This window comes from Hemitrygon akajei, chromosome 26 (assembly GCF_048418815.1).
Source record: "Hemitrygon akajei chromosome 26, sHemAka1.3, whole genome shotgun sequence".
Taxonomy (NCBI): Eukaryota; Metazoa; Chordata; class Chondrichthyes; order Myliobatiformes; family Dasyatidae; genus Hemitrygon; species Hemitrygon akajei.
Window position 1 is genome coordinate 31,091,274 of NC_133149.1, and position 17,174 is coordinate 31,108,447.

The 17,174-nt window shown below is 39.4% G+C and overlaps 1 protein-coding gene across 6 annotated transcripts in view; it reads left to right on the forward strand.

Annotated features, from left to right (window-relative positions):
• The window catches only part of LOC140716828 (uncharacterized), a 394,334-nt gene that overhangs the window by 118,625 nt on the left and 258,535 nt on the right, over nt 1-17,174 (forward strand). For all 6 annotated transcript variants that reach the window (XR_012096375.1, XM_073029773.1, XM_073029775.1 and 3 more), the window contains exons 48-56: nt 61-187; nt 483-622; nt 3,353-3,556; nt 4,828-4,977; nt 10,449-10,628; nt 11,446-11,562; nt 13,635-13,784; nt 14,842-14,994; nt 15,730-15,945. Coding sequence is in view for 5 of the 6 variants with exons in the window: in XM_073029773.1 (XP_072885874.1) it covers nt 61-187; nt 483-622; nt 3,353-3,556; nt 4,828-4,977; nt 10,449-10,628; nt 11,446-11,562; nt 13,635-13,784; nt 14,842-14,994; nt 15,730-15,945 (1,437 nt within the window). In the remaining variant the exon portion in view is untranslated. The remainder of the gene's footprint in view (nt 1-60; nt 188-482; nt 623-3,352; nt 3,557-4,827; nt 4,978-10,448; nt 10,629-11,445; nt 11,563-13,634; nt 13,785-14,841; nt 14,995-15,729; nt 15,946-17,174) is intronic.

Consider the following 17,174-nt stretch of genomic DNA (forward strand, 5'->3'; position numbering starts at 1 on the left):
CTTTCTCAATTCACTGGAATATCATGCTTACAAAATAATCATGCATTTAATTGTCTTTAGGCGTCAATATTGGAAATCCAGATGGCAACCACAGTACAGGTGTAGGAGGGCCCTGTCCAATGGGACACTATTGCCCATCAGGCACAAGTATTCCTCTGCCCTGCCCAATGGGTACATATTCTGACCAGTAAGTACTATGTTTGGACTAAATTTTCCCTCCTAAATTCGTTTTAGATTTTCACAGAGTAAAGTCCTTAAAAGCTTATTTCTGTCCTGATAATTTTGTTCATGCACAAAATCTAGTGTAGTGTAGTCTAGTGTAATCTAGTTCTAGTGTAGGATTAGTTTATAGCCGTTCCTATAGAATTTACTTCTTAATATGTAATTTTGTGGGCATAATTGCAGCTGTATTTTGACAAGAAACTGAGATCAATTTGTATTACTGACAGTTTTCTGTCTGTATCCATTTTTCTGTATCACAGATTATATCTGTCAGTAGCATCTAACTGTACATTATGTGGTCCCGGAATGTACTGTGGATCTACAGGCTTGGTGAAACCCTCAGGGTCTTGTGAGGCTGGCTTCTTCTGCTTGGGTAATGCCAAAACACCAACACCACTGGGTAAATTGATTTTTAAATGTTGATTGAAGCATCATCCATAAAGCATTACATTTTCTAGAACTGTAAACAAAAAAGAAGAATTAAACTTTAATCCAATCTTTTCAACAATCCTGCATAATAAATGGGAAACAGCAGCATTTGATCAAGTATTGAAGTTGACAAACATTGACAAAAACTAAATCCTTCTGATGTTTGACAAGTACATTTCCTTATTTTTTTGCCTCTGTACCAAATGAAATGCATCGCACTAAAAATCGGTGATTTGTATGATCTTGTGAATCTGACATTCTAATCAAGGAAAAACATAGTTCAAAGTAAATTTATTATCAAAGTATGTATATTACATATACTACCTTAAGATTAATTTTGTTGTACGCATTTACAGGAAAGAAGAAATACAACAGAATTTACAAAAAACTATACCTAAACAGACAGAAACTGATACACAGCCAATACGTAAAATAAGACAAACTGAGCAAATAAAAAATACAAACATGAGAACATGAGTTTTTGAAAGTGAACTTTTGGTTGTAGATCAGCTCATAGTAGAGATTGAAGTTATACTGATTCAGGAGCCTGATGATTTTAGGGTAATAACTATTCCTGAATCAGGTGGTGTAGGACCTCTTACTTCTGTTCCTCCTGCCTGATGTTGGTAGCAAGAAGAAGGAATGGCCTAGATGCTGGGAGTCTTTGATGATGGATGGTGCTTTCTTGTTTCAGTGCTCCATATGAATGTGCTCAATGATGGGGAGGGCTTTACTGTGATGGACTGGGCCATATCCATCACTTTCTGCAGACCTTTCCATTCCTGGTCAATGGTGTTTCCATACCAGACTGCAATGCAACCAGTTAGGATACTCTCTACTGTGCACCTATAGAAGTTTGTCAAATTTTTAGTGACATGCCAAATCTACACAAACTCCTAAGAAAGTAGAGGTGTTGTTGTGCCTTCTTTGTAATGACACTTATGTGCTGGTCCCAGGAGAGGTCCTCTGATATGTTAATACAAAAGAATGTAACGCTACTGACCCTCTCCACTACTGCTACCCTAATGGGGACTGACTCATGGACCTCTGGTTTCTTCTTCCTGTAACCAATAATCAGCTCTTGGATTTTACTGCTGTTGAGGGAGAGATTACCATTGTGGCACCACTTGACAGATTTTCAGTCTCCCTCCTATATGCTGATTCATCACCACCTTTGATTCAGCCAATGGCAGTGGTGTCATCAGCAAACTTAAATATGCCGCTGCAGCTATATACAGCCACTCAATCATAGGCATTAAGTGAGTAAAACAGAGGGCTAAACACACAGCCCTGTGGTGCAAGTATGCTGGTGGTGAATGTGGAAGAGACGTCATTGCCAACTTGCATTAAATGGGGTCTGCAAGTGAGGATACAGTTGCACATGGAGGGACTGATGTCCGGATGTTGAAGCTTGGAGATGAGTGTCAAGGGGACAATGGTATTGAATGCTGAGCTGTAGTCAATGAAGAGCATCCTGATGTATCATCCAGGGTTTCAGAGCTGAGTGAAGAGCCAATGAAATGGCATCTGCTGTTGATCTTTTGTAACAGTAGGAAAATTGGAGCAGATCCAAGTTGCTTCTTGGGCAGGAGTTGATAGGCTTCATGGCTAACCTTTTGAAGCATTTCATTGCAGTGGTTGAAAGTACTGCTGGACAATAGTCATTGAGGGAGTTTACCATGTTCTTCTGACAATGACAAGCTGTTCCCTCTTGACTTTGTGCCTTTTTCATTGAGCATGTTGCGACATTACAATCCAGTAGGCCAGATCTCACTATCTATTGTGAATCGTTTTAATTGGAACAAATAGCATTTGGTCATTGAACAGTTAGATCTCACACACATGCACAATCAAAAGCAAAAATCTTAGACAATGCCAAATTCAGGAGGTCAATCTTACTGAGATTCTTTGCATGGACAAATTCTCTTGATTTTTATTCCAAGACAGATATGATGGGGAATTCCAGACCCCAAAAGGGATTGAGGGAAGGTTAATTGCATTGCTAAAAATTATTTGCTTTACTTGATGTGTTTTGATTATGTTGGGGCAAAGGGTCTGTTTCAGTACTGTATAAACTCCATGTGTTTAAATGTATTTTGTTAACTTTGTTTTAAAATAATTTAATCTCTTTTATTATCTATTAATATATTTCCCAATGATAAATATATATAAATATTGTAATATTATGTCAACCTGAGCCCTGTATGGTTCCATAATACGTGACAGTCTGCCAACCTTGGAGCTGAGCCTATGGATCTGGTAATACACTCATACGAAGGCACTAATGGGAAACTAATGGTGTTCCTGCTTTGTAATAAAATGAGACTCAGCAATAACCAGAACAAGCCATCTCTAGCAGGAGTGTGAAAATTGAATGTGCATCAAGATTAAGGCTCTTGACTTGCAGATAACATAGTATCTATTTTGAAGAACATACAGTATTTCTACTGCATCTTAATCCGCACGCGAAGACATCACTGACACAAACAGTTAGTACTTTATTTCTCGCTTGACCATTGTTTCTATAGTTTAACCTTTACTAATTCTTTTGGGATGTAATGAACCAAAAAGAGAGGTCTTTTTTCTTAGTTGATCCAAGATAAACACTCTTCCAGTGTCAAAAGAAGCAAAGATGGCAATACAGATATTTCTAAAGAAGAACATCTACAGATTTGTATTTATATTGGTGTTCTATTTTTAGGTTCAGATGACAGTGGAGGTCTTTGTCCTGTCAGCCATTACTGCCCAACAGGCACTGCTCAACCCATACCATGTCCAGCCGGAACATATAATAACCTAAGCGGACAAGCCAGCTGCTTCCCCTGTGCTTTGGGATATTTCTGTCCAGAGAATAGCACCACTTACACTGACTTCCCTTGTCCTGCAGGATTTTACTGTCCCAATGGTGAGAATGACACATTTTTTCATTTAATGTCTGTAATGGGAAAACAGCTTTGGCTGCATTTGAGATGAGTGTAAGCCATCTGTGTTGATTGTTCACTTGAACCTCATTGAGGCACTGCACTCTGATTAGTCATGGGGTTATTGATATTGCCAGCTCATTTAACTGGAAAGACCTGATTGTCAAAGAGCTTGCTCATCATATTAGAAGCTTTGTCAGACTGAACTGAGAAGAAAAGCTGTGTAATTGGTGAAATTCAAAGGTACATTTAATGCCAGAGAAATGTATACAATATACACCCTGAAATGCTTTTTCTTCGCAACCATCCACGAAAACAGAGGAGTGCCCCAAAGAATGAATGACAGTTAAATGTTAGAACCCCAAAGTCCCCCCAGCTCCCCTCCCTCCTGCATGTAGTGGCAGCAAGCAATGACTCCTCCCCCCCCCCACAGGCAAAAAAAAAGCATCAGCACCCCCCACCGAGCACTCAAACGTGCAGCAAAAGCAACAGCAAAGACACAGACTTGCAGTACTCCAAAGACTACTCGTTCACCCGGTATTCGACATACCACAGGTTCTCTCTCTCCCTAATAAGAGAGAAAGGAATGTCTTCATTTCTCAGCGAGAGGGGTGATATAACGAACAACTCACTGATTTACGATGTTAAAATTCTGTTGCATCGCTTTTTCCAAGCTCTGTACCCAAAGAGTTCAGGTCTCTGGGCACACAGCCAAAGACCTTCCAGCTTCCACGACACACCGGTCCAGGACACTGACCTTCGATCCACCCGTCTCCAGAGCCCCGAGGTCCTAGGCCTCCAAAGGCGAGCCGAACTCTTAGGCTGTGCCCTTGGCATATTGGGTAATGGCCAGTCGTGAAACCCGTGAGCGGGTCCCATTCCTGCAAAGAACTGTAGTCAGCATGTAACTCCAGGTCAGGATCTTCAAAAGAACCCTGAAAAGGAAAAATAGTGATATTAAAGATGGAAATAGAGCTGTTTCCAAAGATGCAAGCAAAGGAGTTGCCATTTAGAGCCATCTTGACTAAGCTCCGCCCTCCACTGCTGTTTGGTATGAATTAGAATTTAAGTACTATTATATGTTATATTGAAACAAGATAAGATGAGTACATTTTAGCTAGATAATTACTAAAGGCAGCATGTCATTGTTGCTATTAATTGCTTAGTTGATGAAGTATTTATTGCCTATTCAATATAGTAATTCCTCTGGGCCATATTGGTAACAGAAACATGGAGTTCTATTCTTTATTTCCAGGAACAAAACATGCTACACAATTTCCCTGTCCGAGGGGCTACTACAACCCTGAATCAATGACTCAAAGCTTGGACAGTTGTTTGCCCTGCCCTCCAGGGCACTACTGTGAGAAAGAAAAGCTCGCCACTGTATCAGGAAAATGCAAAGCAGGTGAGTGCTTCACCCAGCTTACCACAACACCATCTTACAAAGATTCAGTCTCCAAGTCAGAAAATTGTGGACTCAATGGCTCTTCCAAAATGTGTTCATACAATCAAGGCCTGATAACTCAGTGGAGTATTGTGGGAGAGCTATATATATGCAGATATCTTCAAAAATGCTCATTTATTTAACAAAGATTCAGGTGTATTGTTTCAACTTCAGATATTAGCAGTGATTCCAGGGGAACCTGTATCAAAATTGTCTTGGTATCGAAAAAAAAAATTCATGCATTTCTGGTTAAACTGATTGCTGAAAGTGAATATATAGTGGAAGAAATGTGAGTGCTGGCATAATGATAAATATGAGTGCAGTAGTATATTTTCCAGTGGCTGGGACTAGTTGCTATTTTACTGCCTCCAACCATGCATGTGCAGCTATAAGATTTTATGTATTATTGAGAGCATTAATCAAATGTGGAGCCAGCATTCAGATCTGTTCTGCTCTGCACTACAAACAGCACAATGATTGCCTTTAGCACACACCTCCCCTTTAAGAGATGCAGGTGGTTCATCAGTTAGTGCAAGCTACAATCAGTGAGTGGGTGGGTCACCTAAAATTCCTTGCACCCATTTAGTGATTGTGGATTCATCTGAAGCAAGTCTGCAAACCTGAGGATCCATGTTACTTGTCCACAAAGGCATGAAGTATCAAATAAGCATGATGCTTCTTTGTGATCACCAGTCTTCAACTGAGTAGTGAGGTCAGTATAATAATGCACAAAAGATAACTGTGAATCATGAGGAACTGAAGTATTTGGAGTATGAGATCAGAATTAGGTTTATTATCACTGGCATTGGTTGTGAAATTTGTTAACTTAGCAGCAGCAGTATGATGCAATACATGATAATATAGAAAGGAAAAAAAGTAAATCAATTACAGTAAGTATATATATTAACAGATAAATTAAAAACAGTGCAAAATGGAAATAATATATATATTTAAAAAGTGTGGTAGTGTTCATGGGTTCAATATCCATTTAGGATTCATATGGCAGAGGGGAAGAAACTGTTCCTGAATCACTGAGCATGTGCCTTCAGGCTTCTGTACCTCTTTTCTGACAGTAATAATGAGAAGAGAGCATGCCCTAGGTGATGGGCGTCCTTAATAATGGATGCTGTCTTTCTGAGTCACTGCACCTTGCAGATGTCTTGGATACTACAGAGGCTAGTACACAAGATGGAGCTGACTAATTTTACAACTCTCTGTAGCTTCTATCGGTCCTGTGCAGTGCCCCCCCCCCCCCCCATACCAGACAGTGACGCAGCCTGTCAGAATGCTCTCCACGGTACATCTGTAGAAGTTTTTGAGTGTTTTAGGTGACAAACCTAATCTCTTCTAACTCCTAATGAAATATAACCACTGTCTTAACTTATTTATAGCTGCATTGAAATTTTGGGACCTTAGAGATCTTGACACCCAGGAACTTGAAATTGCTCACTCCCTGCACTTCTGATCCCTCTATGAGGATTGATTTGTGTTTCCTGAAGGCCACAATTAGCTCTTTCATCTTCCTGGTATTGAGTGCAAACTTGTTGCTGTGACACCACTCCACTAGCTGGTATATCCCACACCTTTATGCCCTCTCATCTCTATCTGAGATTCTAACAACAATAGTTATATCATCAGCAAATTTATAGATGGTATTTGAGCTATGCCTAACCACATAGTCATGGGTATAGAGTAGAGCAGAGCGGTGGGCTAAGCACACACCCCTGAGGTGCACGAGTGTTGATCGTCAGCGAGGAGGAGATGTTATCACCAATCCACACAGACTGGTCTTCCGGTTAGGAAGTCGAGAATCCAATTGCAGAGAGAGGTACAGAGGCCCAGATTCTGTAACTTCTCAATCAGGATTGTGGGAATGATGGTGTTAAATGCTGAGCTATAGTCGATGAACAGCATCCTGACATAGGTGTTTGTGTTGTCCAGGTGGTCTAAAGCTGTGTGAAAAGTCATGGAGATTGTGTCTGCCGTTGACCTATTTTGGTGATAGGGTCCAGGTCCTTGCTGAGGCAGGAGTTCATTCTGGCTATGACCAACCTCTCAAAGCATTTCATCACTGTAAATGTGAGTGCTACTGGGTGATAGTCATTAAGGCAGCTCACAGTACTCTTCTTGGGCACTGGTATAATTGTTCCCTTTTTGAAGCAAATGGGAACTTCTGACTGTAGCAGTGAGAGGTTGAAAATGTCCTTGAATACTCACACCAGTTGGTTGGCATAAGTTTTCAGAGCCTTACCAGGTACTCCATCAGAGCCTGACTCCTTGCAAGGGTTCACCCTCCTTAAAGACAGCCTAACATTGGCCTCTGAGACAGAGATCACAAAGTCATCAGGTGTAGCAGGGATCTTCACAGCTGTAGTTGTGTTCTCCCTTTCAAAGTGGGTATAGAAGGCGTTGAGCTCATCTGGTAGTGAAGCATCACTGCCATTCATGCTATTGGGTTTCGCTTTGTAGGAAGTAATGTCCTGAAAACTCTGCCAGAGTTGAAGTCACTTTCAACCTCGCTCGGAATTGTTTCTTCACTCTTGAAATAGCCCTCCGCAAGTCATACCTGGTTTTCTTGTACAGACCTGGGTCACCAGACTTAAATGCCACAGATCTAGCCTTCAGCAGATGACAAACCTCCCAGTCCATCCACAGCCTTTGGTTTGGGAATGTACAGCAAGTTTTCATAAGCACGCACTCATTCACACAGGTTTTAATGAACTTGGTAACGACAGCAGCATACTCATCCAGATTCAAAGATGAATCCCTGAATGCAGTCCAGTTCACCGATTCAAAGCAGTTCTGTTAGTGCTCCTTATGTGGCCCTCCTCTGTGCATGTTCTGCCTTTCAATGAGATCCTGGTTGATCTTTTAGTGTCATTTTCCTGCTTCCCTCAATATTGATATCTGATTTGAATAAATGTTTGAACCCCCTTAATCTTTTTGAGTAAATAAATTCAAACAGTTTATTAAACTGTGGATCATTTTTTTTCTCATCTCAGTCCTGAGTAACAACTCCATTTTCTGAGGCTGTGACACCCTAACCAGGGGAAATATCATCCCTGCTTCTACCTTTGGAAATTCCATAAAAACTTTATAGGTTTGAATAAGTTTGGCTTTCATTATTTATTCAGTAAACTTCAATCTGCTTAATCTGTCTTCATAAGATGATTTTTTTGTAGCAGTCTGGGTTGATCAGACACAACAATCCCCAAGTCCAGGAGATGTAATATGTGTAGAAGCACAACAAAGTAACTTGAGCCTAATTTATTAACATAAAATAGAAAGCAGAAATAAACCACACAAAATACTACGTAGCAAGTCAAAGATTTCTGGGCTTACGATTCTTAGTCACCACTTGATTTTTGCTGTTGTTGGGGGAGCTCTGATTTCTGACTCACTCCTGAAACCATCTCTGGGCCCGAGGCACTGATAGTGATTCTGATCTGGGTGAAGTCCAAAGAAAATTCAAAAAACAGCCCAATATACGCATAAGCTTCACAAGCACAGAGCAACCATAAGACAGACAAGCTCTTTGATTTTATTTTTTCATTCTCATGCCCTTAACACAGTCTTCATAAATCAAATAGACATTTTCATGGTCACTCCTCATTATCTCATAGCACACAACATTTGTTAATTTTCCAGTACCTGGACACATAACAGTCCTTGGACTTACAAAGGGTATTAATGTTTGCATACTGTATAAACGATAAGGCAGAAGGAATCCAGCTATCAACAGACATTCTACAGACATTAACAGATTTTTAGTCACTAACAGACCTACAATGTTTACTCTGCAAACCTCACATGCTGCGAGCCAAGAAAGAGTTATGTCATTGACCTGACAGACATTCATTCATTGTTTATTAAAAAAAACAATATGTCACAGTATTCTATGCCAAGAACTGATAAAGTGAATATCCAATGCACTCTTCATGTAAGTAAGTGGAGTGGATCTGTACACAATATTCCTGATGTGGTCTACTTAATTGCAGTAAGATATTTTTGCTCTTGTACTCTAATTCTCTTGCAATAGAGAAAAATATTGTGGACCAATCACCGTTTGGAATCAGGAGGGTCTAATAGTCAAGCCTTTATTCAGTCAATATAAGTATACAGTATATGGAATAATGTGTGAAGAGTATATTGACTGTTATTGGTGCTGACAAAGAATATTGACAATTAACAGAGAGATATGACAATGGGTGTCGCTTATGAATGATGAGCACTTCCGCTCACACCACTAATCTTCCATGTTATTCTCAACACTGCATGTAACTCAACATATCATACCTATGTTTTCTGTTTCATTACTGGGGCTCATTATTGAAACATGGATGACTCTGCTTACCCTTGTCTCCCACTTTTCAAAGTAATAATATGGTATTTAAATCAACACGTACAAACAAGCTAGATGAACTCAGCAGGTCGGGCAGCATCCGTTGAAATGAGCAGTCAATGTCTCGGCCCGAAATGTTGACTGCTCATTTCAACAGATGCTGCCCGACTTCATCCAGCTTGTTTGTATGTGTTGATTTGACCATAGCATCTGCAGTATACTTTATGTTTAATATGGTATTTAACATTCTTGTGTCTTTAGCCAAATGTTCTAAAATTTAGCTGGTTCAACGGAGCCAGTTCGTTTGCTTCTGGTATTCTGAAATTCTTAACTTATTCAAGTGCAGTAGCAGACTTTGTCAGGTTACATTTGCAGTGTTTTAACAGAGCAATGTATACATTTATACCGCAGTCTATGTAATTAGTATATTTAGAGGTTGCTAGTTGTATGAGCTGCAGTTTACACTTTCAAATTGTCCTGTATTAATACGATTCTGATAGGAGAATATGAGGTAGGTGCTAATGGCGACTATTTCCCAAAACCAGATTCCCCACTATATTTAAGAACCATTTCCAATTCTAACAGATTTCAGAATTGTTTGCTGTACAATGATCAATGTATGCAGGCAGCCATATCCTTCTGAACACCAATATTTTTCCATTTCTCTTTTAATTTATGTTTGTATTTTTCTATCAAAGAATGAGACCTCTTATTTTTGCCAAATGATGCACCATTTGCCATGTCTTTCTTTATTCACTCATCTATCCAGCTTTTTCTTTAGCTAATTTGGACAGGAAGAAAAACAATTGCTACCATCAGAATTGTAATATATGGATAGATTTCTTTTGGAGCAGTGACTCACCTTAGCACTACCTATGGAGTGTTAACTTACCAATGCACATTGATCTGTTGTCTATGCATGTGTATTGATGTCTCTCCCCCCCCCCCACCCCATGCGTGCTTTTATCTAATTGATATGAAGTTGCACAGACACAACAAGAATACTAGAGAAAGGTGGTGGAATTTGTCTTTGACTGTAATGCTGCTTGATGAAGTTTAATTTTGTTCTGTCATGTTCTGTTTGCTTTAGGCTGGTTTTGTGTATCAGCTGCTTGGACAGCCCAGCCATTTGACCTTGATAACTACACAACTGCAAACTGTCTTTGTCCAGCAACAGCTACAGGGGGAAAATGCCAGCCAGGCTTTTACTGTCCTGAGGGTAGTGTTGAGCCAATACCATGTCCACCAGGTGCTTACTGCAATGACTCAGGTTGGTTTAACATATCTTCTGTATTCAGCACTTCATACCACTTGCATATTTGGTGTCAATTGTCATTGGCTGGAGGTTGGTGCAGACTTATCCCAGAATCTTTCAAAAATAGGTTAAGTCTCAAACAATGGACTTGACCCTAGACAATATTGGGGAAAAGCTAAGCTTTTCAATGGAAAACTGAGAGCAGGTAACTCATCATAAAAAAAAAGTTGAGATCAACAGCAGGTGATTATTGTCAACATAAGTATAATGAACACGGACACTATAATTATTAGGCAACTGAATTAAAATGCGGTAATATTTTATATTCTGACCAGGCTCTTCAGTTAATGATTTACAACGATTGTCTCGAAACAACTATTTTCTGAATTATTCATAACAAAAGTATTGTTCATTTGTTCTTGAGCTCAAAACAAATTGGCTGCTTCAAATATGCAACAAAAATTGATTTCTTTAAAAGATCTTAAGTGATTACAAAGCTGACTGACTGCTACAAACAACTCATACAATAGAGTCAGGGACGTAGCATTGTATGATGAGTAATGGTGTTATGTCAATTGATATATCGATCAAAGTTATGTCGGCAAGGAGGCTGTGTTTAGGTTTAAGACTCCTTTGGACAACACAAGCACGTTTACAATGGTGGATAAAACAAATTGTTAATTTCATACTTACCAGGCACCTCAACACTGACAGCAAGCATTTTGATCCAGAACACTACCTTGTGTTATTTTGGTAGATAGCTGTTTTGTATTTTATAGTAACTTGTAGATTCTGTTGTTTTCTTACTCACACTACCTTCTCTGTGCTACAGGTTTGTCAGAACCAAGTGGGAAATGTAGCCCAGGATATTATTGTGCAGGAGGAGCTCGTCAACCACAGAATACTGATGGTATCACCGGTAATATATGTCCCCGAGGTTCTTACTGTGGTAAGTACAGTAAATACAAACGTAAAAGGAAACAAGCAAAGGAAGGTCAGCTTTCCCATGACGTACGAGCAATGTACTCACTGGTTCCTATTCCCCCAGTCATCCCAAAGAAAGAAGTCTGGGCCTACTTATCGATTAAGAATATTGGTAAATTAGTCTACAACCACCCAAATGCCTGGAGACTACAGTCACCATGTGATACATCCTACAAACCCCAGCTGACATTTAAATGCTGTATTTCCAGGAGAAAAAAAGCAATGTTTAAAGACTCTGGCCACTCAAATGGGTGGCCACTGGGAGATCCCGTTTTTCTGGCAGACGGCAAGTAGGTGCTCAGCGAAGCGGTCTCCCAATCTACGTCAGGTCTCATCGATGTACAGGAAGCCACACTGGGAACAATTTAAACACCAGGCCAGGTGGACTGAAAAGACAGAGTGTTAGGACCAGAGGCAAGGGTCGGGTGCTCCGTGATGTTTACTCTGCTCTCAGGGCTGAGGCTGTGTCCTGCTCCCGCTGCTCTGGACTCACTCTTGTTCTGAATGCTCTTCCTTGCTTTTATTGTTTGTAGAATTTGTGCTTTTCTCCCCCTCCCCCTGCACATTGGGCATGGTCCTTTTTAAATGAGTTCTTTTGGGTTTCTTGCTTTGTGGCTGCCAGTAAGCAGACAAATCTCAAGGTTGTATAATTTATACATACTTTAATAATAAATCTACAAATTTTGTACTTTAGAAAAAGGGCTGAGGCTAGTATAGATCAGCCATGATCATATTGTATGGTGGGGGAAGCTTAGTGCCTGGCCAGAGGGAACTTCCATACCTGACAGATCACCCAAAATACCAGCAGATGTTGACTAGCTCAGGAAAGTGTTTAAATTCCTCCCCTTTTCTCTCACTCACCACCCCGTCCCAAATCCCCACCCCTAAACAAATAAAACTGGTGAACTAGTAACCCTTTTTTGTGGATGGTATTGTTTTAAACCATTTCCATTGCTTTATGGTCTTCTTATATTCAAGGACCTATGCCCTCTCCCAGGCTGAAAACACTGACTGTTTCAGGTGGTGTCATTTCAGACCCTGGTGGCTTCAATCCAACATGGAAGCCTGCCTCACGTACTAAACAACCAAATTTTCCATGTTGCTCAGAGATCACTCAAGGACTGTGTGCAAGTGTCAGGCACAACAAATGACAAGTTTAACAGATGTCATTACTCTGATGCACAATCTGAAAACAATGCAGTAATTCAAAAAAGGTAATGGTAACAAGCAAACTCTTTTTGGGATCCCAGCCGGGTACTCTGCCACCTTCATCAGGGATGATGCTTGGGCATGTCTACTCCGGTGGAATTTATACCCCCGTTGTCCGTCCCTCCTGATTGGTTAGTCCTCATCCAATCAGGTGTCCACTCTCCCACCTTGTTTACAATCAATTTCCAATTCTTACTTAAAGCAAGACCTTCGTCTTTGTTAAACTTCTTTTCCTCTAGTTTTGTTTCAATGGCTTCCTTCACCAGGCGGTCCCAAAAGCCATCGATGCGGCATAGTAGTTTTGCGCTGTCGAAGTCAATCCAATGACCATTGCAAATGCAATGTTCTGCTACCGCTGATTTCTCCGGGTAACCCAAATGGATACACCTCCTGTGCTCCTTGATGTAGGTTTCCACTGTGCTGATATACGCTGCTTCACATTCACAGGGAATCTTGTAAAACGCCAGCCGTCCTGGGTCCCAGGTCATCTTTGACCTGCGTGAGCTGTGAGTTGAGCTTCCTTACAGGTTTGTGGATGGTATTAATCTGGTATTTCTTCAGGATCTTCACAATCCTTCCAGAAACCATGGAAATATAAGGAAGCCCAAGAAGAGTTTATTCGTCATATACATCAGGAAAACACTAGATCTTTTTTCAGTAATACGTCTGTTCATAATGCATTAAATGTAAGAGATCAGATTTTATTGGAACAGACATTTCATTAAAGTGCCCATAGTTCTGGGGATTTTACTTGTGATCTACATGAGGACATAAGTGTTCTTTTTTCCTCTTTGAATTTCTTATTATTTTAAAGTGTGCTGTTCCCAGGTCCTGGATCAAAGAAACCAACTCCATGTCCACCAGGAACTTTCTCTGATATCCAAGCACTGTCTGATATGTCAGAATGTTTACCTTGTGAAGCTGGGTTTTACTGTGAAAGCCCTGGACTTACTGCACCAACTAATCCCTGTTCTGAAGGTAAAGCTACAAGCCTGATACGATTAAGCTAGACAAATCAGAATCAGAAACTAACTCACAATATAAATCATGGGATCGCATTTCAACCTGTCAATGAGAGAGATTGGCAAAGAGATTTGTAAGAATATCTAGCTAAATTAGATTTCTTAAAATGTATACTGGTAGGACCTAGAATGAGCTTTCACCTGCCACCCAGTTTATGTAGCCCTTTCCTTCAGGCCGTTTTATTACTTATTCCTTCATCAAATTATTTGGCTTATCATCGACAGCTCCTAATATATTCATCCCCAGCACACTTTCTGTTCATTTGTATCATATTCTAAGCACCCCTTGTGTAAAAGTGCTTTGCCTGAAATGTTAACTTCTTATATTGGTAACTATTATTTTATGGTCTTTGGTTTTGCTGTTCCACAAGATGTTTCCTCAACACTTTTTCTTTAAACTATGCGTAATTTTATCAGTGTTGATGAGATCACTCGTGCATTTTTTTTAGCGTAATATTCTTTCCTGGTGCATATATCTCTCACTTTTGGCATTATCCTTTAAGTCTATCATCTTCTCACATTGCCTCTATCCTGTTTTCTCATTAACTGTTCAATTGTCAGGTTTTTGTGTAATATATTGACTTGAACCATGCACAGAGTGGTCTATCTAACCAAGGCTCCATACAAGTTTAAATTTTATTTCTCTGGAAGTGAATCCAAGTAGACTGTTTGCACATTCTCTGTCCTTATTTTCTAGTACTACTACTTTTAGGTATTTGTGAATTTATGCTCCTGGATTATTCTTCTCCATTTGATAGAGATGCTGATTTTACCTCTTAATTATACTCACCAAAAAGGAACTACCTCGTACTCAATCAGATGTGTATTTGTCACTAATCCAAGAATGTATTGTATTTGAAATTGAAGGATAAGTTGCAATGGACAAAAAAGTCTTGCTTTACCAATTTTGCCTTCATTTGAAAATAAATCCAGCATTACAAAAGTTAACAACACTGACTGACACTATAATGTGTCCACCATTACTTATTTAACTTGTTCCCTTTTTTTTCTAGGCTTCTACTGTCCACCAGGTCAAAACATGAGTCAGGCTTTTGTTTGTCCTGCAGGACACTACTGTCCAGAGGGAAGTCCCAGTCCTCAACTGTGTGATTCTGGTACATGGCAGGATTTGGAGGGCCAGGGACATTGCAAGGCATGTGAAGCAGGTACAGACAAATAATATTTATGAAAGTATTTAGCATTGTTCAGCGTCCATAAAACAGCACTCCCCTTTGTATTAGTATGTTGTGGGCTCAAAAGACAAACCAGATTATGTATCTTAAAGTGACAATTTGAAAATATCTGTAACCAACCACACAGGATGGACATTTATATGTAAATTAGGCACCCAATGCTTCTACATAGAAATTGGTTTGGACTGAGTGAAATAAGAGGAAAGCAAAACTGAATAAGTTCACTCTTCATTATCCAGTTGTGCCTTGGAGTTTCAAAGACTGCCTGAATAGTCGATATCCAAATCATTCTACATTATTGGGTGTGCCACCAGAATAAATTACACCTCTTTTTTTTAATGAAGGCAGCTTTTGTTTCAAGAATAGCTTATGTAAGTAGAGCAAGCTACTCTGCCACTAAATGACTTGTGCTTAAGCCTTCATTAAGGAATCAGCGTCTTGTTTTTGTATGTACCAGCAGTTTACTATTTAGTTCCATTGTTTTTTGTTGGGGAATGAATACAAATTGGAAAAAGTTTGTGTTTTTCCCAAATGATAAAAGGAAGATTCTTTTTCTCTTTCGCAATATGCTCCAGGAAATATCATATCTGAATTTGTGAATGTTGGCACACTCTTCATGTATAATAAATAGATGTGGATAAAGCTGGTCATTTCTATTTGTAACAGGAATAAGTAAGCCAAATGCATTATTATATTTCTTTCCTGTAGGATATTATTGTGACAACAGCATTGGACCAGTTATTGAGTTTAAATTTTACCCATGCCCACAGGGGTATTATTGCCCTGTGGGAACTCGGGCTGCGACTCAGTATGGATGTCCTCCTGGTACATTTGGCCAGAGTGTACGCCAGCAGGATATCAATGATTGTCAACCATGTTCTCCTGGGAAATACTGTGCATCATTTGCATTGAAGGCACCTTCAGGTGAGCTGCATTTCAATAGCCTGGGTGAGGGGCTCGTGTCGAGCTAGCAACTTGACCATAAAAATGCAGACAAAATGCTAATGAAACAACAAGGTTGCCACCTTGTGAACCCCAAGGTGCAGAGAGGAATAACAATGTGTTGGGACTGAGGAAGAATTTTTAAAAATGGGCAAACTCGTTACTGCTTTTCATGACCATAGGTTTTTCCAAAGCTGGTTGAAGTTTCTCTATTGCATTTATTTGAAAAGAATGACCAAATATGGTTACACAGCAAGGCCCTGTTACTTGAACTTCCTCCTTTTGGATTTCAAAGCTTATTCCTTCTCTTGATGGGTTACCTGCTTGGCTGCTTTGCTTTGTAATTCAATACTTGAAGGATAATATTGGCCATTGTCCCTTTGTGGTTTGCTTCATGTGACAAGCTGTTGACTGTGTTGTGAGTTTAATATATCAGAAATATTTGAGTACTATAATAAATATATTGTTTGATTAAGCACCCTTGCTTGTTTAAATAATTCATTATGGTTATAGGTACGAGGTATATGAATGGCATACGTCATCACGCCGCTGTGTTATATGTGCTCGCCTCAAAGTATGAATAAACTTAAGATACGGTATTCCCAGCTCCATGTTTCTGCTTTCAGTTAGTGTAACTTTTTGGAGTTATAAAACATAACTGTTGTTGCAATAATTGGTAAAAACACAAAATTACAGAAAGTGACGGTAAGGATACCGGCCAGTTTCATGATTGTTTTGTGAATAAATTACCTTTGAGTTAAATAATTGAACATTTTGTATACCTTAGACAGTGAACAAAGGAATTGTGAAGACTTAGGAAAACACTCATTTTAGATCATTATAATCTACAGATTACAGTGAGCATTCTAAGTTGCCACATAATCTTCCAACAATGTAAAGTATTAGAATATAAAGAATAATGTATGGTCTGTTGGTTGGATTCCTATCTACATTTGATGTAGGAGTGGAGTAATTAAATTTACATATAACATGTTTGAAATCTTGGCTCTGAAGCAACAGATTTTTTTACTGTGTGGTCAATACAGTATTTGAGCTACTGTATTGAATTAGATTTTTCTGTGAAATTGCAGATAAAACAACTGAAGTTCACCTGCTTTTTACAATGTTAGCAATGAAAAATCTTCTTTGCTTTCATGATTAAGTCTTGACATTGGTCATTTCTGAGCTGTGATGTACCACTGAAATTCTAC